Source organism: Acomys russatus, chromosome 13 (assembly GCF_903995435.1).
Source record: "Acomys russatus chromosome 13, mAcoRus1.1, whole genome shotgun sequence".
NCBI classification, from domain to species: Eukaryota; Metazoa; Chordata; class Mammalia; order Rodentia; family Muridae; genus Acomys; species Acomys russatus.
The window spans coordinates 66,596,170-66,620,558 of NC_067149.1; the positions used below are offsets into that span (position 1 = coordinate 66,596,170).

Below are 24,389 nucleotides of genomic sequence, written 5' to 3' on the forward strand. Positions count from 1 at the left end.
ACACAGCATACAATCTGCCAAATGTAAAATATTAACAATATGGAAAGCTTATCTCGTAGATGGACAACTATTTAATGCCTCTTTCTTTAATTGTCATGACCCTCCTTGTCTTAGAGGTTTCACCGTTTCTTTTCTGGAAGTCTCTACGCAGCAAGGGATGCACATGCAGTTGGCTAGTCTGGTGTCCGTACTAACCACTCTTCAATTTAGCTGGAGAAACACTTGAAGTTTTCCTCTAGTCACTTGTTCTTAATCTTCCTTAATGTTTCTCCCTTACAGCTCAGTGTTTTATTTATTCATACAAAGACCTATACTGCCCATATCTCTGCGTGACTATCTAATCTTATTATTGATTCTTTCATTTTATGAATACACTGCCAGCAATTGAACTTGGGCGCTATCTCCTGCCTTTGTCATCTCAAGAACCCCTAGCACTTTGCTCAGTCACACATATATAATTTATCTTTATGATATATGTAATTGACAGGAATGGGTGATCTAAAGCACTTGAGAGTTTTAAGCACATATAATACAAATTTGATGTTTTTACTTATTCAACGTAATTCATAAAAATAGCTATCACTTCACTTTATATAAGAGCCATACACAGTATTTAGATGAAAATCCCTGGGATATAACATGGTGACCCGTACAATGGCCTCTAATTGACAAACCGTCTGCTATGATTCCACATGCAATAAGGCCAACCATGAGATATATTCCATCTCCAAACAAGAGAATTCATGCAAGAATTTTGACCACTGGAGTCAGGTGCTGGGAACCTTTCAAATACATTTCAAAGTGACAAAATTTTAGAGTGGAGAGTTTGGAGAAACCTTAAGCTATTGCTCTATCCCACATTAGAGGTTCCAGTTTGAAAGAAATGAGGAATTCAAGATGTCATGTCAAACTACTAATTCTGCTCCTACATTGTACCAGAACATCCGGGGCAGAAAGACAAATGAGATCCTTGGCCAACCTAGAGGAAGGGCTTCTATTCTTCAGGGGGAGTATCTTACAATTGACAGGATATTGCCAAATTTAACTTTCTCATTACATAAATGGGAAATGTCAACTGTCCCCAAATGTGATGGGTGCATGCCTCAATCTTCTGGACCCCCTCAGTTTTAAAAGCCCAGCCAGCACCAGTGCCCCATATTTCAGCCTTCGGGTTTTTAAAGCTGGCTTGCCATTCTGTGTCTGTGGGGTACCTGCCACGAGATCCTGCAGTGGGGGAGAAGCAAGAATTGATCTTGTTTGTATTCTAGGAGTTGTTTCTTCCTCTCAGGTTAACCTTCCCCAAACTACCCCATCAGGGTTGAGCAGAACTTGTTCAAGAAAAAGGGGCCTTCCTAATTCCAACCTTTGCATATGGGAGGAAGTCAGTATCTCCCCATTAACCCCTTTGCTGCTAGCCACTTCTAAATATTTTTAATCTACTCATAAAAGTGTATGTATTATGTTAGATAACACAATTCTTTAAACTGTCTTCTGTGTCTCTTGGATCTGTCTCTATTCCCTAGAAGAATGCTTTTAAAACATTAAATGTCCTTAAACTGCTCATCAGTCAAATCAGATCCATGTCATTTTTTCCAGTAATTCCCAGGTTTATAAAACAATACCCTACCCCAGCAAGACGTATATCCCATAATCATTCAGGATTCAGAGACAATCCCGAAATTTAGCTCTGATCAGGGAGGGAAAGAGCTGGGAGTTTCACTGAGAAACACAACTCTTCGTGTTCATTTTTCCATTCCCAGGTGTTCTGATGATGGCTGCCTATTCAAGCTCCCCTCCCGGTCTGAGGATGCTGGGAAGACAATCTGACACTGCGTGCTCAGTTATGATGAACCCAAGGTCAGAGCTGAGTTACTGAGTTCGCAGAGCCAGAAGAGTCGGACCTCAGGGCCATTCCTTGTCTCCTAAAGAACAGGAACAGCACAGTGGCCCTTTGAGAGGCTTGAGTGCAGTCTGAGATGAGAGAACTGAGGCACCAGCCCTAACTTTGGGTGACATCGCCCTGCAATCCCTTTTCAAACATATGATGAAACACAATAGCAAATATTCTAAAGGGGAAAACAAGACAACAACACCAGAGCACCAGGACAGGAGTGAAGGGGAAAAGTCTTTGGACTTTGTAGACTATTGCCCAACAAACTCTGGCCCAGAGTAAACACATGAAAGAAAGAATTGTAGCAAGCAAACAATTGTTCCAGCCGCACAATTAGAGCAAACATGATCTAGAACTTAGTCAAGGGATCTATATTAATGTAGGATGAAAAGCCAGTGCCACAAAGTGGAACTTTTTCACTGTGTGTGTGTCAAAACATATGTAATTTTCAATGTCTGTGCTTCCTTTTCATTAGGATGTCCTTTCATACATATATATATATATACATTATGTGTATACATTGATGTATACACATACACACACACACACATATATATATAACTTATTAAAATGAGATATCAACAGATCATTTGCAAAAGTCACAAAGTATATCTCAGCTTACCACCTCTTTGGTCACCCTCCGAATCAGTCAGCGCTAAGTGCACACTGAGTACCATTTGAAATAAATTTCAATCAAAAAGAATCACAATTGCTTGCCTGTCTCCTCTTCCTCTGGATTCAGAAATTAAAAATATATATATAGGGCAGGCAAAGAGGGTTAACTCTTCCATGCCTTTTCTCAGCCATGTTCCTGAAAAATCTCAGCTGAGAAGGCCCATTCTCCTGCCCTCGGACTGCTCGGAGCTCTAGCTAAGCTGTCTGTCCCACCTTCCAGTGCGTGCGGCTCTTAGAGGATGCCCTCTGCCCTCCACTTTACACCTTCCTGTGCATCATCAACTCTGAATGCATCTGAGTTGGCGGTCTCAATGTGATAAGGAAAGCTGAGATGGGCAGGCGAGGTGAGTGAGGCAAGTGGCATCCAGGTACCTTCACAGTGAGAGAGAGAGCCCTGTGTAAGACACAACGTGTCTTCTGTTTTTGAACAATTTCTTTTCTAAAACACACATCCTTTCAGAGATGTGAAGGGCAGAAATAGAAACACGACCACACATGAAACTTTGCCCGGTGGCTGCCAGAACCGTCTCTTCGTAGCATTCTTCTTACCTACAGTACGTGATGAGATTGGCAGGTAGCCCTAATTCGTTAGTAGCCAAATCATTTCTGTCCATAAAGTACAAGAAATCTCCACAGCACATGAATGAGACACGATTTACTAGTTTACACACATTTTTATAACTCGAAGAAACTAAAACTCATTCACAAATGCTCCTATTACTGCTTCAGCAAGGAGCAGGGGACCAGCCTACGAGAGAAGCACGTTTGGAAGTCCAGGTCTTCATTCTCCAAGAGAACGTGAAAAGGGGAAATCTCTTAACTCCAATAAAGAACTTTTCATCCTTAATGCAGGGAAAATAAACAGCTTTTCGTTCACCCACACTCCACATTTCATTTAAGTCAAAACATTTCCACGCGAGGCATTACGGAAAACGTCATCTAGTAATAAGCCTGAACGGCTGCAGAGTTTAAACTCATGGTGACAGCATAGTAGGTTTAGACAATGTGGCTTGCAGTGACTAGCAGCCTTCGTACTCGATCCATGGAGTCACACTGCCATGCCTCCTTCTCCAAGTCACAGAAGAGAGCAGCCTGGAGAGAAACACACACGCGCACCCACTGACGATCCAGACCGGAGAAAAAGAGTAGCAACTCAGAGTAGCAAGACAATAACAAATGTATCAATAACACAGCAGAGCTGAATTATCCAAATGATACTTAGATCAGAGAGAGAGAGAGAGAGAGAGAGAGAGAGAGAGAGAGAGAGAGAGAGAGGTTTGGAGACTCGGGACACAAGGAGTCTGGCTCCAGCCTAAACTCACTGCAGGCTCACTGCTGATCTGAAATGTCTATAAACACCCGGAAGCTTTTGGTTTTTTTTTTTTTTTTTTTTTTTTTTTTCCATTTTCCTTCTGTCATGTTTTATGAATATAAAGGTCCTTAAACTACCTTGTAATAGATTAATTACTTTCAAGCTACGTGACAAAAGGGCACAATGACCGTAAAATGATACAAAAGAAACAGAAAAGATGCATTTCAACAAGTTTATCAACAAACCTGGGTAGTGCTCGTGAGGTGCAGATTAAGGTTCAATGGTTCCAAATTGGCAGAATTCAAATTGGGTTCATATTTGGGTTTTTTGTTTTGTTTGTTTTTTTAAACCACCTGTCCTAAAACGACATTGTTTATGCTAATTATCTTTGTTGACGCTGCAACTCTGTTTGTTTACTACAATTCTTTTAAAATGCCATATCCCTCTGAAACAGTTCTCACCAGAATTCTTCTAAATCCTGTCTCGGTCTGGTCCTTCCCGGCAGCCCAGTGTGCAGAATACAATGCCACAAAGAAGGCGCAAGAGGAGCTGGGAGCAACTTGGAGGCTGCGAGTGCTCAGGCTGGCAAAGGCTGGCAGTGCTGCTGAGGTTTCACTCCCAGCCTCCAAGAGAAGAGGACAGTGATGTGGAGACGCGCACACCCCCCTATTGGACAAGCAGAAGCACACACCACAGGCTTTCCAGAGGAGATGGGGAACTCTCAGCTGGCAAGTGAGGAGAGCGGTAGATGACACTGAAGAAAAGGCAAAGCTCAGAAAGGGAGAATTCTCCTTGATGGGCATGAAGGAATCAAAGGCGCTCTCCAGAAGCAAACCGAAATAAACACTGTTCATTTAAGGATAATAACTTTAGTCTTCAGTGGTTCTTTCCCCCTCCTCTTCTCTCTTCTTGCTCTGGCAGTAACCCCTGATCTACTTCATCGCCACAGCATTTGAATTTTACATGCTATATGAGTGAGGATGTCACCACTAGGTACAGACCCCAGGTAGAGCAGAATTAAGGGAAGGCTCTGAAATATCTCTGTAAATTTCTGAACCGCCGATGTATTTCAATTAAGGAGAACACAACACACGTATTGGCAAATCACTGGGCATCTTTTAAGATCACTTGCCACCCCCTGTCTTAGAGACTCAGCACACTGAGATACTATAAGAGAAAGAGTGAGAGCTTGGCTCGTGCTCCTTTATGGCCCTTGGTATTGGTTAACCTCTCTAAAATACAGACGAAAAAACAAATTCATGAAGTAGACAGCAGCCACCAGTTACACCTTTTAAACTAACCAACAAAGGGCTGCATTTAGAACACAGCAAACCTGCATGGTACAGCGCATGCCTTAGGTGGACGGAGAGTGGAAAGAAGAAGCCCGGACTGTAACAGCGACACATCACTTGAAGTTGTTGCTCTATGAATGTGTCCTGAACAAAATCCATGTGACACAGCTCCCAAGTCTAAGAAGGGCAAGATCCCCAAAACCAGACAGGTTTGCTCCTCTGCCTCTAAGCTGCTATGCTCTCTCACAAATGCCCACTGAAAGCTTTTCAAGAGCAGACGCACACGCACACTTTAATTTTAATACGTGCTTCTGATGTTTGAGGCACAGAAAAAAATGCATCAAGATGCAATCCATAGCAACACACTTTTTTTTTTCATCCCTCCAAACTGCCATACCCTGATCTGGCCGCAGTGCCACCTGGCATTTAACCCTGCATTGTCCTTGATAACCAGTCAGACTCCTGCCAAGTCTCCAGACAGAATGCTGTGTGGGACAGAAGTGTGGTTCAAGCACCACTGCATGCAAGCTGCATTCCAAACTAAGGTGCCACCTCAGCTCACCAGTTTTTGAGGTGGTAATTAAAATCTGTAATGATTTATGAACGTTTTCCTCCAAGAAGTAGTAGTAAGTAAAAACTAACTAAAATGACCAAAGCAGGTATCAGAAAACAGTAAAAACAGATAATTAGATTTAAGGGCTTACAGTTGCCATGAAATGGCAGAAATTAGACAGGTAACTTTTTAAAAATTACCATCTAGAGGTTACCTGCTAACCTGAATGCACACTTATTACTTAGGGGTATAATGGGGTTCTTTTTTTTTTTTTTTTTTTTTTTTTTAATGTATCCAACTACCTTTAATAAATACCCAGGTTAAAAAAGTATTTTCCTGAGAGGATCAGTTAACTAAAATATCAATATTGTAAAGGACATCCTTATACCCAGCTAGGAGTTTCCTATAGCAATTCTGCAAAGTGATTTTCACAGGCCCAAATGGGTGTTCTCTGCTTCAGAAAAATAGCTGAGAGTTTTCTACTGAGATAAAAACAATTCCTCTCATTGGGCTGAACATAAATATATCTGACGGGAATGGAAGGTGTCTAAGTTGAGTTGATTTTTCTTTCTTTTGCATAATGTCTTGGTCCTGCAGTGTTCCTTCAACATTTAGGATCAGGCTGCTGTCGGTACCCTTTTTGAGAGAAGCGCGCAACTGCATGAGGCTCTGAGCTTAATACACTTCATTTTCCCATGCTAACTTTTCTTTCTCTTTCTGGATATGAGCAGACCTTTTAAAACATATGCATTTTAAAGTCATCTGTTTTCTTAAGTGAAATATAACAATTCAGCAACTGAAAAGTGCCACAAGTAGCTTAGTCATGAAACAATCATATTAGAACTAAGGCGAACACAGATTAAAGAACTTGACAGCTGCGCACTTGAGAAAGTGTCAGATACGGTTATGTCTCACTCAGCAGCAGGAGAGTCACACCACAATCTAGAGCAGATATTTTACATATTTAAACATCAGGAGACAAATGACATTCTCGAATAACAAACCCGAAGTCACAATATTTCATCCTTTAACTCTCAGTGGAATGGAAGGACAGTGACCCCTCTAAGGCTTCTCGGGGGAGCTAGCAGTGCTGGCCCCAGTACTTACTCCACGCTGCCACTCGTGGGTCATGGACATTTCAACGCACTAAGGTTTTTCTCACCAATCAGGCCCCAGGACTGGCACTATCTCCCCATCACCACGACCACCATCACCACCACCACCACCACCATCACCACCACAGTGGCCACAGTCAGCCTTGCAGCATCTGCATGGAAGGCCAAGAGGGAAGTTCAAACTGTCTACCTATGAAATCCATCTCTGTTTCCTCTGGAACATTCTCACAGACAATGGAACTGTTACCCACTTCTTAGCTATTTAGCAACTCTTTACCAGCCTGAGACTGTTGAATCTGCCCCCTCCCTGCATCTGGAAGCAGACACACATCAACCTTAATCTACATCCTCAAGCTGGTCTTGAAGTTACAAACAGTGTCCGTGTTGGGAAAAAAAAATCATAGACAATGTATAATACTCCACCAGTGACATCAGAGACACGAATCACTTCAGATTTTAACGGCACCTGAGCTCTGCGCAGCTTCTGCCCACTGCACCTAATATCCCATTCATAAAGTCATTAGGAATTCTTTTCAAGACTAAATGAATTTGAGAAAAAAGTCTTTGATGGCAGGTGAGCAAATAGAATAAAATTTAAGTCAATAGAACTGATCTACTTATTCAACAAAAGTTGCAAATAACTGAAAAGGAAAAAGAAAGAAAGAAAGAAGAAGAAAACAAACCTTGTCCTGATTATATATGTTAGTATAGTCTCCTTTTGGAGAATTTCAATATTTAGTACTGTATTTATCTGCACGATGTACTCTGTATGAGTGACAATAGACAAATGGGAAAATGCAGGGTAAACAAACTGTTGTGATTGCTGGGATTCTGGTATTGCCAATTTCTACCTCACAGTAAGTTATTAAAAATATTATATTGTATGGCATTTTTCAAAATTATTTTAACTACTACTGTTCACACACAGGTTTACATATAAACAAACTATTTGACTATCACTGGCTTACTTAGTTATCCAAATAAAAATGTATGCCCTTGGGTAATACAGAAAGAACACAAAAACGTTACCAGAAGGAGAAACAAAACAATGTTAGGAGATTTGAGCATTAGGATATTAAAAGGAAAAGTTTGGCTTAAAAAGAGACAATTGAAAAAATACAAATAAAGTTCCCAGCAGGCAGCTTGCCTATATGGAGAAATAGGTTGCAGCTTGTTAATATGTAACCATCTCTTTATAAGAACAGTCTGCTAACAGGTTACAAATCAAACAGAATTTTATTTGCAAGAATAAATAAATAAATAAATAAATAGATGTGTTCAGAATTAAGGGAGCTTATCGTTGAAATGCCCATCAGCACAGGCTGGAAAACTTACTCTGTTCATTAACAAATCACTACATTCGGCAATTATATGTTCCAATGTAAGCAACTTCAATACCCACACAGAAGCAAGACTGTGTTTGCAAAGGAAAGCTAACTAGTTAGAAGAGTTAATGTGCAAAACTTTGAAAAATTATTCAAAACTGTTATGATAGATCCACCTTCTTAATTAGGAGGAGGAGGAGAGAGAGAGAAAGACAGGGAAGTCAGTATGAGAGCGTGCATTACATATTTTACTTTCTTCCCTGGTCAGACAGTGGTTTCTCTAACTGTGTGACCACATCCAAGGCTTATTTTCCTCTCCACACTTTTTCTCTCCCATGGCTTTAGTTCTAGAATGTTTTAATCTTTGTCCTTTCTTTTCTTTTCTTTTTTTTTTTTTTTCCGTCTTTTCATATCAAATTCAGGCGTTTGAGTGATGAACAGCTTGCCTTCGCATATTTTTAACCAGCTGGTCTAGCACCTAGCGGGCACTGCATAGTCAGATACAGCAAATGTTTATACAGAAGGTATAGCTTGCATGGAAATGAAAAAAAGCCTGGGTATCTTGCATCCTGGCTTTTTTTAGCTTTTTTTTTTTTTTTTAATTCACCGTACAGAATACGAAGTTTGAGTTCTTCTTAATGGCAAACAAAAATCTATTTATAGTTCAAAAAATGAACTTGTACTAGTACATGAACTCAGACTTAAAAATCATCGTGCATAATTACAGGGACATGAGGAGGGCTAAAATTCTTTAAAAGCCCCCCCCCCCCATTACTTGCAGCAGCATCAAATGGAAGGGAGCTGCATACACCTCTCCAAATAGGAACAACTAGTCACCGGCACACAAACTCCCTCCCATCACAGCACAGCGGAAAGTGTAGTTTATCAAAATTCAGTTAAGACAGTGAGCACAAAAGTGGCCACAAAACTTAAAGAGAGGGTGTCTTGTTTTTTCCCTTCCCCCTCAATTCAGATACCTCGGGAATCGTCTACTAATATTTAACTGTGATGTTAAATTTCCTTTGGGAAAAAAACAGAACAACAACAACAACAAAAAAAAACAAAACAAAACAAAACAACCTGGCTTTCCTGTATCAACAAAAGGTCCTGCTTTTCGGAGCAGTTTCCGAAGTTTAACAGAGGGATCAAACAGGAATTTTAACAGCCTGCGCTGTAACCACCACTGAAGCCTTCTGTCACTTCAGAAATTACAGGGACAGAGATCCTGGGTATGCTAGCAATCTACAAAGGTGTGTGGGGGAATCAATGAAGGCAGAAAGTAGGAGAGGAAGAGAGGAAGAGAGCAGCAGGGAAGGGGGGGGAGAGATGCTTAATGTTCTTTTAATTTCCTGCCTGTGATCCGACGCAACCTAAAAACATTAGCAGTAAGCTCGGAGGAGACTTTGCAAATCAGTTCAATTTGGTCCGGCAACCACAACAGAAATCAGCTCCCAGGGCTGCAGAGACCCTAGCTCAGAGCTGCTGTAACACACGCAATCTGGGGGAGGCATCTCCAGTGGATTCAGAGACTACTGTGAAATGGAAGAGTTTGCACTTCAGTATATTAGGGGGGAAAAAAACCAAACAGTACTCACCTTTCAAACTCCTGAGGTAAATCAGGGTCAGTAAGCATGCTGGAAAAGCACAATTTCCCTTTGTCACAGCGGCCACCTATGATCGGCTCCAACTGAACCTGTCAAGTCAGTCCAAACCTTCTAAACCAATGGATTCTCTCTCAGTCTCTCTCTTCTTACTCTCTCCCCCTCTTCTCCGTTTCTCCCTCTCCCCCTTCCCCTCCTCTCTCTCTCTCTCTCTCTCTCTCTCTCTCTCTCTCTCTCTCTCTCTCTCTCTCTCTCTCTCTCTCTCTCTCTCTCTCTCTCTCTCTCTCTCCTAGGACTCCTTGACCATTCTCTTAAAGGGGTAGTACACTTCCAGCAACGGTCTGGCTGCTCCCTGTCTGCACAGCCGCACGCTCTTGCTGCCAGACATTAGACAACCTCGGGGTGACTGTCCCTACCTCTTAAATTCTCTCTCCTGGACATCACTGAATGGTAGAAGTCAACTAGTCTCCTGTGCTCTCTCCTCTAAATAATAAAAGTCACACTACACCACAGTGCGTGCGCGCACACACACACATACACACACACACACACACACACACACACACACACACACACCCCACATGCGCACGCACACACACACAACCTACACGCCACCACCACCAGTATCACTGTCCAAAATACAATTAGGGATGATTAAAAAAATAACTTTATAACAGAGCCCCAATCAAACTGTGAGTGTTAACTAATTAAGTAAAATGAGTTCACGTTAGTAACAGCATTTTTACACAAAGAATTGTTATTCCTCAGCCCGCCCCCCCCCCCCACTCCAGACTTTCTTCAAGCATACACGGAAACACACAAGCACGGGTGTGCGCGTGCACAAGCACGCGCGCACACACACACACACACACACACACTCACTAACTCACACACAACAATCAGGCATTGTTCTGAGGGAAGAAAGGCAACTTTGACAGACTGAAATATAGCAGAGGCCCCTTCAAGGAAACCTGTAAACAGGCTGTCACTCACTCTGCCGGGCTCAGGGCTAGCTCTCGCTTTCCACAAAGTGTTCTGAATGTCCTGGCAACCCAGGCAAAGTTTCTGTAGCTTCAAACAACTCCAGAAAACAGGCATAGAGAAGAGCAGCTATCTGCATGCTAAACACAGCGTGCAGGGGTGCAGGAAAATCCGAACCCCCAACCGGAAGATGACCCTGACCAGTGGACGCTCCTGCTCTCGATGGATAGCTAGGAAGCTCAGGGTGGACAGAGCGGGTATGCCCCCAGCCCCGGGGCTCTTTAATTTCCTCTGTCCAGGCAGGGACAGATAAGCTGGGCAAACTCTGGCTCTCCAAAGCCTAAGCTGCCTGGCAAGGCACAGCCTCCATAGCAGCTCCAATTATCTAGATAAAAATCTGGCAGGCGAGGAAGGTAACCAGGTAATGTACCTTTGACATGGAGTGACAGAGGCACCTACGGAGGCACAAGGGGGTGGTAGCGGCCCCCATGTACCGCAGCAGCAGCATCTGGCTAGGGAGTACGCAGCACACACTCTCCAACACAAGATAGTACGCTTTCTACACACAGTCACTCGCACACATATGCTCCCCACTCCTACTGGGAGGGCTCACTGTGCACAAAAGGCTACATTACAGAGCCCGCCCCAATAAGGGAGAGAGAGGGAAAAAAAGCCTTCCATTGTTGAGAGGGCAGGTCAGTTGATTAGATTTTCTGTGGAGAATTCCACGAGGAAATTCCCTTCAAAGCCGAAGTGATTAACTGGGGGCTACTCTGGAAATGGGAGAAACAATGGCTTGATAGTCGCACACCCAATGTCCAGGCTGGCACTGAACTCACTTTTAAAAAAATAAAAATAAAAGCCAGACTCTCTGTGCTTTTCCATATGCCCCCCCCCCCAGCCCCTCCACATCTTCCACCTTCCCTCCCAGTCGCTTTTATTTCGCAGCTGGATAACATTAAGGGCCTTTAAAACCACAAGGGTTGACCCCACAGCAGTTTGATTAGGTCCCACTTTTTTTTTTATCCTGGCGACAGGCAGACAGTAAGTTTACTTTTTCAGACATACACAATGACACGCCATACACATTCTCCAAGTGAAAATCTTGGATTGCTTTATCCCCGCTGGCATATTTTTTTCTTTATTCAGAGCTAAGAAATTTGGGGACAAAGTTGAAAATAATTTAATCATCATGAGACCCACCATTCAGGAAAGATCCAGAAACACACACACACACACACACACACACACACACACACACACACACACACACACACGAGTAGGATTTGAGCATGTCACTATTAAGACCCACCCTGAAAAAGCTGTTAACAGGGATGTGTCAAAATGACTTGGTACTCACTTAAGCAGTTGGGGGTGGGGGGAGAAGGATATTACTCATTATTTTTTATGCCATTAGCCTCAAGTTATTTTTTATTATAACACCAACCTACTTCTACATAAAAAATGAGAAAGCCATGGCATTTATCATAAATATCTATTTTTTTAATCCCTTAAGAGACCCATCCTTTAATACACTCTGATGGATAATGTATATAAAATAATATTTTCTTCTCCTGTTAATAACAGTCACAGGAACTCTAGGGTTATATGTGTTTTTAAATATTTAATATTTTTTCTAAATAGTAATTATCATTTTGTGTTGGATGAGGAGGGGGCAGTGCTGGAGCAAGAGAAAGAGTACCTAAGAGGGAGTTACAGGAACAGGGACAGAAGAGGAGGCATGGTGGCAGCATAAAGCTCAGGATGAAGATAAGGGCCAGACGGCTGGATGCTGTGATCCACATGGTCCCAGCTGCTGGCTACAGCCTCTACCGCTGCCTCCTCTTTGATGTTCTAATCCTGAAGGTCACCAGCACAGGTTAAAAAAAAAAGTGTTTTAAAACCAACTCTACTGTAAGAAAAGATCTTCTTTACCTTCTGTTTGGTTGGTGTATCCATGTAATATGTGCATACTTCACAAGTATGGAAATACCAAACGAACACAAATAAAATATGAGACATTGCAAATTGGTTTGAGTGTCAGTTTTACATCTGACACTGATTATAGGGTTTAGGGAGATGTCTCAGTGGGAAAGAGCCCTGCTATGAAAACAGGAGGACTTGAGTTCAAATTCCTATGTAAAAGTAGGAGTGGCCATGAGTTTGTGAGACACACACACACACTTTAAAAAATATATATATTTGCACCATTGTTTTGTTAAGAGTTGAAGCAGATTGAAAACTGGGTAGAAAGTGTGTCGTTTTAGTGCTGGTTAGCAGAAGGACATCACAGAGCACAGGCTTGAACCTCTGCACACACCACTAGCTCTGATAGTGTTCACACGTGGGCACAGGGAAGGTGAGGTCACACAGCACGTGTCACTTGCAACGTCATAGCAGAGCTGAACAGAGATACCCCCACCCCGGCTGGTGCTACTGTTGTATGGGACCTAAAAGACTTTCAGGATATTTTCACTCAAATTTAATTTTATAAAATCTTCTCACTGTGATAACACTGTACTTAATATTTGAATAGCAGGAACAGTCTGCTTTGTTTCGTTTCGTGTCCAAGACAGGTCTGTCTCGTTGTGTTACTATGGAGCCCAGCCTGGTCCTGAACTCATGATCCTCCTGCCTCAGCATCCTATTTATTGAGCCTGCAAACATGAGCCACCATCAGCTCATAACGAGTGCTTTCAAACATGCCTCAAAAGCTTTATTTTATTTGAATTCTATAATACAAACCAGAAGTTCCATAATTCTAGACTGTCAGGCAAAAAAGAAAATATGCATGCCAAATAATTAGTCAAAATTTGCCTTGTGAGTACATTAGGCAATGCTGCTAACCCAGTTAACACAATGTTTAAGATTAAGTGTGCCACGTGAAAAACCTTGTTATTTTGTACTAAATGTTAAAGTGCTTGAGTGTTTTATGACTAGCACATAATGCATGTTAAGTAAACCTATAATACTTTGTCAATTATTTGAACAAGTAAAGCTATTCAACTAGTTATGTAGCTGGCACTGTCCGGATTAACACTGACATCGTGGTTGATAGACACCTACTCATAATTAGAGAAAATTTCTCATTGTAAATGGATTGAGACACACTGGTATTCACTGAACACCCATCCATTTATTATCTGTATGCTAAGTTCTATGACTTCAACACAATTCAAGAAAAGTGAAATAAATTTAATTATAATAATAATAATACTTTTATTATTGTTTTAAAATAGTATCTCACTCTGTCGTGCAGGCTAGAGCAGAACTTCCATGCAGTCCAGATTAGCAGCAAACTTTTGGAAATTTCACCCAGTCCCCTGTATGCTGGGTTCCAAGGCTATCTATTTCATAAAAATAATCAAATGACTAATTTCAAATGATCTGTTAATATCCAAGCCTCCCATATTAAAGATGATAAGAGTTAAAAACCACAGTAAAAATGAAAATTCGCTGGCAAGAACTTAACCAAATTTAGCTGCAATTGGTGGGTTCATGGGTACTGTGCACAAATGCAGATATGGAACCACAAATTCATCTTCCCAGGTGACAAAGGAACTTAGGAAGAGAGATGCCAACAGAGATTATGCAGTAAAGTCTGTTGTGCTGGTGTGGTGCTACCGTGGAAAATGGAAGGAACACACGAGAGTGTGCTTTCAAACTCATGTTTCCATTGCAAATATAAAAAAAGAAGAGTTGTACAGGCAGAGGAAATGGGAGGCAGGCTGGAGAGCACTACTGGAAAATTCTCAGAGAATCCCAGAACTATTAAGATGATACACAAGTTACTCCTACGAAAGAGCCCTTTTCGGGAGCCACCTCACTGTAAGTGTTTCCAGTGTCGCCTTTTTTTCTCAAGGACAGTACACCTCCCCTTGTTTAGGGCAGAATGACTAAACATCGTCTGCTTTAAACCTGAAACAGCCATGGGCAGGGATGATGTACGTGGTAGCTGTTTCTCCCATCTGAGTGCAGTTTTCATACTTCATGCAATTGAATGGGCTGTTCTGAGAGAGAATTTATTTAGTATAATAGCCATGCTAAATTCTGGGACTATCAGTGTCAGAAAATTAACTGACCCTGACACACAGATACAGTGTTAGCTTTGGTTATCAGTCCTTCCCAATCCCAAAGTTGGGAGATTGTCTCTTTGCAAAAATTAAGCAAAAAGGAGTTTCCAGCCAGTGTACAAACATGGGTCACTCCACTGTCTCAGGGAGCTTGTCACACAAACTGAAAACTTACCTCATTAGTGGCCTGGGTCCTGTAGTGTGGGAGTCCTTCTGACAGCGGCTGAAGTACGTAGTATTTATTTTCAAAATAATTCTAACCTGACCCCTTTTCATACATGCACACCAGGAGAGCGCACAGATGATAGCCCATAAATTCAAGGGCTTTGGGACCTGAAAGCTCTGCTAAGGCCACTAGTATGTCTGAACAAGTGGCCCTCAGGTGGGATATGTCAAGAACACAGCCTCCTTCTAACTCTCACTCCCCGGGAGGCAATGTCACTTTCATCTTGCCTTCCTTGTTTGATCTTATTTCTTCTTCAGCATTACTTTATTTTTTAATATGTTTTATGAATGTATTCATATTATATCTCAATTGTTGTCCCATCCCTTGTATCCTCCCATTCCTCCTTCCCTGTCATTTTCCCCTTACTCCTCTCCCCTATGACTGTGACTGAGGGGAACCTCCTCCACTTGTAGATGCTCATAGGGTGTCAAGTCTCTTCTTGGTAGCCTGCTATCCTTTCTCTGAGAGTCACCAGGCCTAGCTATCCAGGGGACATGGTCAAATATGGGGTGCCAGAGTTCGTGTGAAAGTCAGACCCAACTCTCCACTCAACTGTGAAGAATTTCAGCATTACTTTAAAACAGTAGCTCTTTTCCTGAGGACACATCACCTCATGGGACAGTCCAAAGATAGAAAAGAGGAGCTGAAGAGTTGCCTCACGTGAAGTGTCCTTGCTGCTCTTGAAGAGGACCTTAGTCCAGTTCCCTGCTCCCAAGTCTACTCACAACTCCAGTTCCAATGGAATTGATGCCCTCTTCTGGCCTCTATGGGTACCTGCACCCACATGCACATATACATGCATAGACATAATTTAAAATCTAAAAGTAAATGTTTGTCCTGTCTCAAAAGGAAAATAAACCAAGAGATGCTGTAAGCAGTTAGGTGCAGCAAAAAAGGTGACTGACATTTTCTTATTTCTCCTCCTAAGTATTTAAGTTTCTCAACATCTTTCTACTAAGCCCCAAAGCAGGTCAGTCCTGGCTGCTAAGTGTGTTAAAAGCACTCCCACACTGTAGACCAAGATGGAGGCAGAAAACACCAACCCATCCTCACAAGTGTCTAGATTTAAAGGGTGTTTGCTTGAACTGGCAACAGGCTGTAGCTATTGCTGCCAAACCTGATAACCTGAGGCCAGACCTTGGGACTCACATGACGGAAGGAGAGAACCAAGTCCCACCAGTTGTCTTCTGTCTTCTGCCATCCACTGTGACAGACACACAGACGCACAGACGCACACCAGATGCAGTACACAGCATCAACAGATGAAAATGTAATTAACCTTCAGACGGCTATTTAAAACATCATATTCTTGTCTCATGACGGCAACAAGTCCTTCTCACGGCGTTGTCCTCTCCTCAGGATGATTTTTGAAGGTGCCCCTCATTATATCAACTGAATTTCTGATGCCCACTCTTAGAATACAGCTTCTGCCTAATAAAATCATTTAAGTAAGAAAAAAACCTCAACTAACAAAGTAAAACCAACTGCATTTCTGTTCTTTACATTTCTCACATGCACAAGCATTTCTCCTTGTGACACAGGTAAGGTCTATGCGGTGTCAGAGCACGGAAAGGGACGTGTGCCAATCTCTCTGAACACTTGTGTTGAGTGAAGAGTTCACAGAACCCCAAGAAGAGAAGCCACTTCTCTGTGAGCACATACTGACTGAGCTCAGAGCACCTTGTTCTCCTGGTGTCCTCTGCCCCTCTGGCTCTTACACTCTTTCAGCCCCCTCTTATCTGGGATACCCTGAGCTCTAAGGGGAGGGATTTGATGGAGACATCCCATATAGAATATTCCTGACATAGAACGGTGGATTAAAGAATAAAAAAAGGTTTCTACACTGACCCAAAATTTGAAAAACATCAAGTGAAAATTCAAGGGGAAATGAAAATATTGTAACATCATAAGTTCTCAAAGGTAAATGATATTTTTAAAAATCTGGATTTTTAACATGGATGCTATGGACCCACTTATGAAATACTTCCAAGGTGACTGTTTGTCTCATTTCCCACAAAATCATTTGCTGTCATGATTCAGGAAAGCAACTATATTGAATGAAAAAATGGCATTTTCAAATGAATGCACTAGTCCAGTTATTCAAAAGATGAATGCAGGATCTTTGATTTATGTGGTACTTTAAACCATCCCTATGTATATTAAAAAATTAAAATTTAAATACACACCTTTGCAAATAGGGTGAGAAAGGATAGTTGTTATCTACTAATTGTCCCTCAGTTGAAGAACTATTTAGATATAAAATACTTATTACCGTTTATTTAAACAAAGGCATAAATGGTAATTGACTCAAAACAAAACAAAACAATGGCTCTGAGATTAGAAATCCCCTTGTAAACCTTTCAGGAGGGCTGGTCAGAGACTGAAAGCCTCTGTGTCTGTCAGCAGAGCCACCATCTAAGATCGTATTAATTAAACAAAACCACAATGTTTTTCTGGTGCGAGCAACCAGCTTCCACTTGAGTCGGTCCTCACAACTCGGTCAGTTTGCCTGACATGAAGAATAAAATATATTGTAAAGAAAGTGTGTCCTCAGTTTTGTTGGGGAATATTGTGAGAAAAGTCTGGAGTGAATGAATACACCTAAGCCCTTACTGATAAAAGATAAAGAAGATCAAACAATAAACTTATAAAAATAAATTTATGACGCAAGTTAGGACATGGGCTTCATAAGCTAGTCTACAAACAGCCACTGGGTTCTTACTGGCGAGAGATGTACCACTTTTACAAAGATTCCTTGTTTTACTTTTTCTCTACAATTTTATTTAAAAAGGACAGGGAAAGAATGAACTGGTTTCGGGTTACACAAGTGATAAGAGGGAAAAGACAATTTGAATGCAAGTCCTTTGACTAGAAATGCAGAGCCAGTGTGCTACCCTGGGGAGCCTGTCTGTAACAAGAGAAAATGACCAAAGCCCCATTGTGTGATGCAAAATGCCTCCTGGGGGTGGGTAAGAAATCTGATTTTCAAGTAAGATGCCCAGTGTCTGCACCTGAAGTATTTAGAAGCAGTTATTGTTTGTATATTGTATATACTTACATGTAATATATTTATAACATATATATGTGCTCAATAAAATATAAATTACAAAATTGTCTGAAAAGTCCTGGAAGCTCTGTGAGAATACAAATGTCAAGAGAGAAACATAAGTACTTCAGAGTGTGCATTCATGTTAGTACTAATACACGGTGCCACATTCATATTAATATGTATATATAAACATATATATACATACATATATGATCACACACTGCTATCAGAGATGGGGGTGACACTAGAATTAGTCCCTAAAACAAACTACCTGAATATAGATTTATTTATATACAAGGTTTATTTGGAGAGAGCTTTAAAAATAATATAGAAAGGTGGAGCCAGAGAGCTGGCTCGGTACTTAAGAGCACTGGTCGTTTTCTTCATAATATCCAGTTTCAATCCCCAGCTCATTGGGCAGCTCAAGGCTGCCTGTAACTCCAGTTCTAAGGATCCAGTGCCTTCTTCTGGCCTCTGCGGACCCTTCACACACTCATAATGGATGCTCAGCATAAATAAAAATAAACTTTCTGAAAAAAATATATGGAAAGACATGCCAAGTCCCTAGGTAGACTGCTGGCATCACGTCCCTTTCACAGGCCTGACTTCTTTTTAAGTCAAGCACTGATTTAACAGATTCAACACTAAAATACAGACGTATGTTTAAAGTACAAAAGTTCTGTAAACTCTTCTTTTCATACAATATAGAGAAGGATAATTAGAAAATGACTGTTGAAAAACGGCCATATTCCTGGAAACTAGAACCACACAGCATCTAATGACCTGATGAAACAGGAAATGCAAAAGAGAGGAAGAAGTCTACGCGCACGCGCACAAACACACACACACACACACACACACACACACACACACACACACACACACACACACACACACACACGCTCTTTACATGCCACAGTCGGAGAATGTGATGATGACCATGAACAGGGATACAGACTCCACATGCACGGAGGGTGGAAGCATAGGAGTATGGCCACACATTGCCAGCAAGGAACATGAGCAAACTCAAACACAATTTTAGAAATGAGATGAGATCAAACTTTACTAGTCATAAGTAAAAGACTAATAAATAAATAGAACACCCAAAGTACAGAACAACAAAATGTGTCCTAAAAAGAAAAATCAGAAGATATGTATCATTTTCCCACACCTGAGAAAAGAGAGCTAATTTCTGAGATGAGTTAAGTTCTTCGCAATCAATGAAAAAAAAAAATATCAAAATCCCAATAGCAAAGAAAGCAAAGAACAAATTGTTTAAAAAAACAACAACAAAGTAGTATTAAGCAGGCAAAAATTCCAACATCTATCATTGTAAGGGAAATTCAATTTATAAACACAGGGTGATGATATTCATGTATCTGTTTGCCAAAGAATGAAAACCTTGACACATTGTAGATCACACAGCCCTAAATAACTTGTTCTCTCCTTTGTAACATGTCTTTGTAAAAGTTTACTTCCAACCCCAGTGCTTACATCTCATATGTGCCATGCGCTTCAGTAAAACAGCACAGAGCTTCCTAAGTGAGTGCTTGATGGCCCCCTCCCACTCACAGCGTGTATGCCCTCTGCCCACTCTCAGCATGTCCTGGACAGGACGAGTTCATCAGCTGGCGTCTTAGACCCAGAGGAGATTCGGAGGTAGCCCAATCCAGCACAGCCAAGGCCTTGTACAGTGACCCACAGGCAGACACCCCACCCCACCCCCATGTAACAGGCAAGAAAAACCACGACTTCACAAAGAGAACAGACAGAAAACCCGGGCAGATGCCATCTATTTGTAGGTTACAGAAGAAAATATAGCAATAGCAATTTGGGAATACCCAATAAACTTACATGCAGGGATTTCACCTGTGACCATCTCAGTTAAGAAAATATCTCACATGGGCGTCATGTTACACATTCCAAGTAATTTACCATGTGGCGGCCCTGTAAGAACTGGTGCTAACCCAAAAGCCAGAAATTAGCATCCAATGAAACAGTGGACTACTACACAGACCTATGTCTTCTGCTTGTTTTAAAGTAGTTCAGTGCTTATAAACTAAACTAGTAATAAATATCCCTGAGTAATTCCTTATCAACTATATATAACATTTATTAAATTCTATCAGAAGACCGGGGCCGATGTGCTTTTGGAGGGCTGTAATGCATTTTTATTTAACATGTCAGGAAATTCTCATTCGCATTGTTTAACACGTCTGAAATTTTCATTCGTAATAGCTCAATACAAAGTCATTTGCATAGAATACAGTTTCAGATTTTGAGATAACATTAAATCAAATGAAGAACTCATAAATACATTTCAAAGGAGTTCACCTTTAGGGGTGAAACTCAAACCAGAGAGATGATGATATATATAAAACAAAACTTTTGAGCACATAGTTTAACTCTTCACTGCCTGGCTGATATCCAAGTGAGGCTCTCTGCTCCACCACACTGGCCGCCTTCTCCACAGCCTGCAGTACCCTGACCCCCAGGGTTTTGTATAGCAGAACGTCACTGCTGGGGCTCACTGGCCATGCCTCTCTCCCGGCTTTTCAGGACAAGTTCCACTGGTGCATAAAGATTTATTAGGTCCCAGGCCATGTGATGACCCTCTTCATCAGTCTCTGCACTCTCCTTCCATACCTAGGCTCTGGGCCTGAGGTCACCTGTTTAATTCCCAAGGGAGTTTTGCAGCACCAGATACCTGGGCATCTTTGCTTGAGGAAAATACAGAAGACTTTGGAACCCTAAACTTGGGCATGGAAACTGGCATGGCTTAGGCCACATTTTAGTCCAATTCTCAAGTTTATGGCAACTTCCACCATTGAGTTTATGTCTAAAAGAGGCTTGCCCTGGGGCTAGGAATGGCTTAGCAAGCGAAGTGGTTGGCACTCCGTGGTGAGCACTGGTATTTGGTTGCCCCGAACCCAACTAGAAGCTGCCTCTACTTTTGGAAACAGGGAATCCATGTGGCAAGCTAGGTAGTTGGACTAGGCAGCGCTGATCAGCTAGCTGCAGCACCAAACAGCAGACTCTGCCTTGGTACATAAGAAAGAGAACACAGCAGGAGGGAGGGAGGAACAGGAGGATGCAAGTGATGGGATAACAACTGAGTTGTAATCTAAATAAATTAATTAAATAAAAAAAATTTAAAAAAAAAGAAAGAACACTCGAAAAAGATAATAACTTCTGATCTTTGCCTGCATACACATTACATGTACACCTACATACATGTGAGCACACACACACACACACACACACACGTGAGAAAGCCTGCTTTAGAAGTGCCTCAATTGTAAGAACCGCCATTCCACAGGGGTGGAGCCAAAGAGACAAGAGTGTCCTTGGCACACATTTGATGTTAGGGCGTTTGGTGAAAGGTTGTATGTTATACAGAATTTAACATAATAGCAGCAATAATTCCCTAAAAGACACCAAAACTAAATACTGAAGTATTACTCTGGACCACGTGAGAGGAAATACACAGCTTCATACGTATTAAAGGCTCTGTGAGAAATATGGGCAAAACAAAACTGGAAAACATAAAAAGCTAGTGAAATGGACAGTTTTGTGGCCACTGATGTGGGATCCTTCTAAAAGACAAAGAAAGCAGACTCCATCTCAGGCAAAATGGAGCTATGACTTATATAGCCTCTGTCGTCAGCCCCATCACACACTCACACACGCTACCTTTTCCATTAAAAAGGGCTGAAGATCTAACCAGGTGTATGACCTATCAGAAGTGCCTCAGAAATAGGAAAGTAACAAGTCAAAGCTTCCGTGGAAAGACGGTCAATGAGAGGGGTCAAAAGGCAAAAGGCAAAGGGCAGAAGAAAAAAAAAAGTTAAAAGATTTGTAAAAGTATAACGAAGGGCTAGCTTTTGGTTTCTGTAGCTCAATATATGCCATTATTAATTTCACAGTGGTAATAATTGCTGTGAAATCCAACTTCCATTCCACCTGCCCACGTGGCCAGATGCTATTTTCACAATTAGACAGTTCCTGCCATCTTCATTGCACTTAAGGTGTGGAGAATGCCACCGCTCACCGTGGTCCTTACGATCGGACTGAGTCAAGTCTTACTCTTGTTCTAAATATGCTCCATTTAACATCTCTTCTTTGATGGGTTTTCCTGTTGTCTGACCACACAGCCCTGTAGAAGCCATTATACGGCATTTTGCCAAACTCAGGGCTTCATGAGCAACCTGAGTTCTGAGATTCATCCAAGAAGAAACCTGTGCCCGGGAACAGAAAGTGGAACCACAATCCCATGCAATCAAGACCACTAAGTTAAATAGAGAGGACCTGATGCTTGCTCCTCCTCCAGATAAAGCTTGGCGAGGAGGAAACTGCCACTGCGTTTCCATACAGACGCCACTCTGTGGCTCAAGCAAAGTAAGAAGTGATGTGAAAGGCAACAGAAGTGCTGCATAAAAGAAACTTTTATGTATCTATGTATATGAGAGAAGAGAATACTAAACACATAAATTACTAACTATTAACCCAACCTGGCGATTAAGACACTGTCTCACTACCACCCTGAGGACACATGGGAGCTGAAGTGCTGCTGGACTGCAAAACCATCACAGAACTGTCCGGACGTACGTTGTATTCTACCACTTTAAAAACACTAAATGTACCTCATTTATCTTCATCTGTAATTTCTGTCAAATACATCTAACCACGCTTCCCTCACACACATGTGATTTGGGTTATATATCTATGGTTTTAAAAACATCGCAGAAGCAGGTGTAGGAGTACAGAGGTTTTCTTGATCTTCAAGTCTCATATATCCATACAAGAGTATATTTCAATGTCAAGAGTGAAGATTAGCGTTCTAATTTAAACATTAGAGAGCTTTTACAAATGCCTTATTCTGAGTCTACTTTATAATTATTCATGAGCAAAAAAAGCGCAAGGAAATGGAAGACTCAATTTTATTAAATGGATAAATTTCACAATAAAAGTTATATATTGTTCTCATTTTAAAAATATGTGCATATGTGTGTATGGGGCTTTTTTCCCCTTCATGAATGTCTATACACGGTGTGTACAGAGTCCGTGGAGGCCAGAAAAGGGTGTTAGATCTCCTAGGATTGGAGCTCCCAACGGTCGTCAGCTGTCATGTGCATGGCGAGAACCAAACCCAGGTCCTCTGCAAGAGCAGCCAGTGCTCTAACCACTGAGACATCTTTCCATCCCCAGCATGCATGATTTTTAATAGGCATTCTGTAGATAAAACCAGTTCGCTAGTAATCTAGTTGTAACTAGTTAGTTAAAAAGAAATTAAAAGGAATAGTCTCCAGAGGTTTTAGCATTGGAATTATTTGGGGTGGGAGAGAGACAGAGACAGAGACAGAGACAGAGACAGAGACAGAGGAGAGGGACAGAGAGAGAGAGAGAGACAAAAACAGAGAGAGAAGAACACACACATTAAACTAAAATATAAGTGAGTTGGAAATGCAAATCTCTCTTTTCACAGGGTAGTTGGGGATCTTATGAATGGATATAGAAAGAAATCAAGATATAAGAAATAAATACTAGAATTTAGAAGGCTTTAAAAGAATCTCAAATACCTCATAACAACATAAAATGTTTCAGATGTCACAAGTCTGTCTTTTGTAGTGTTTTATTATTTTTCTCACCATCATTGCTGTAATATATTTAAATTATATTTATTTTATGTATATGTGTATTTTTTACCTACATGTATATCTGTATGTCCCTTGAGTACCTGGTATCCACGAAGACCAGAAGAGGGTGTTGGAGCCCCAGGACTTGAGTGAGAGGCACTTGTGGGCTACCATGTTGGTGCTGGGAACTTAACCCAGGTCCTCTGGAAAACAGCCAGTGCCCTTAACCACTGAGCCCTCTCTTCAGCACAGCTCTTCCCTCTCTTGTTATAATATGTGCCAAGTGGCCACATCTCCTACAGCTTACTCGTATCCCCTAGAACATTTAAGATATTCCCTTATTTTCTTTGCAGTCATTCCCAGTGCAGAAAAGACACTGGAAAGTCGCTGTTTCACGCTTCCTTGAGATATAGTTACTCTGTTTGCATGCAGGTTCCAACACTGCCATCAACAAGTATCTAATACAGTCATATCTCTAGCAATGGCAACCTTGAAAGGACAGCCCAGATAATCCCAGAGGAGACTGCCAGCGCTGATGTGTGTACGCTGCTGTGTAACAATGTGTGCTTGTCTGAGTGTTTGCTGCATGCTTTATTACCACTATTTACAAAAGTGATATGCCAGACGATTTAGTAAAACCACTTACCTCAGTGCTTTGTA

At 41.4% G+C, this 24,389-nt stretch overlaps 1 protein-coding gene across 12 annotated transcripts in view; it reads right to left on the reverse strand.

The window, feature by feature from the left end:
- The window catches only part of Sox5 (SRY-box transcription factor 5), a 775,369-nt gene that overhangs the window by 359,182 nt on the left and 391,798 nt on the right, over positions 1-24,389 (reverse strand). For 2 of the 12 annotated variants that reach the window (XM_051155578.1, XM_051155572.1), the window contains exon 1: positions 9,759-9,953. The exons of 8 other annotated variants lie outside the window; for them this stretch is intronic. In XM_051155578.1, the coding sequence (XP_051011535.1) occupies positions 9,759-9,796 (38 nt within the window). In that variant the 5' untranslated portion in view covers positions 9,797-9,953. Of the gene's footprint in view, positions 1-4,339; positions 4,735-9,758; positions 9,954-24,389 lie in introns of those variants that run through there. 2 more of the 12 variants (XM_051155575.1, XM_051155580.1) reach the window with 2 other exon arrangements.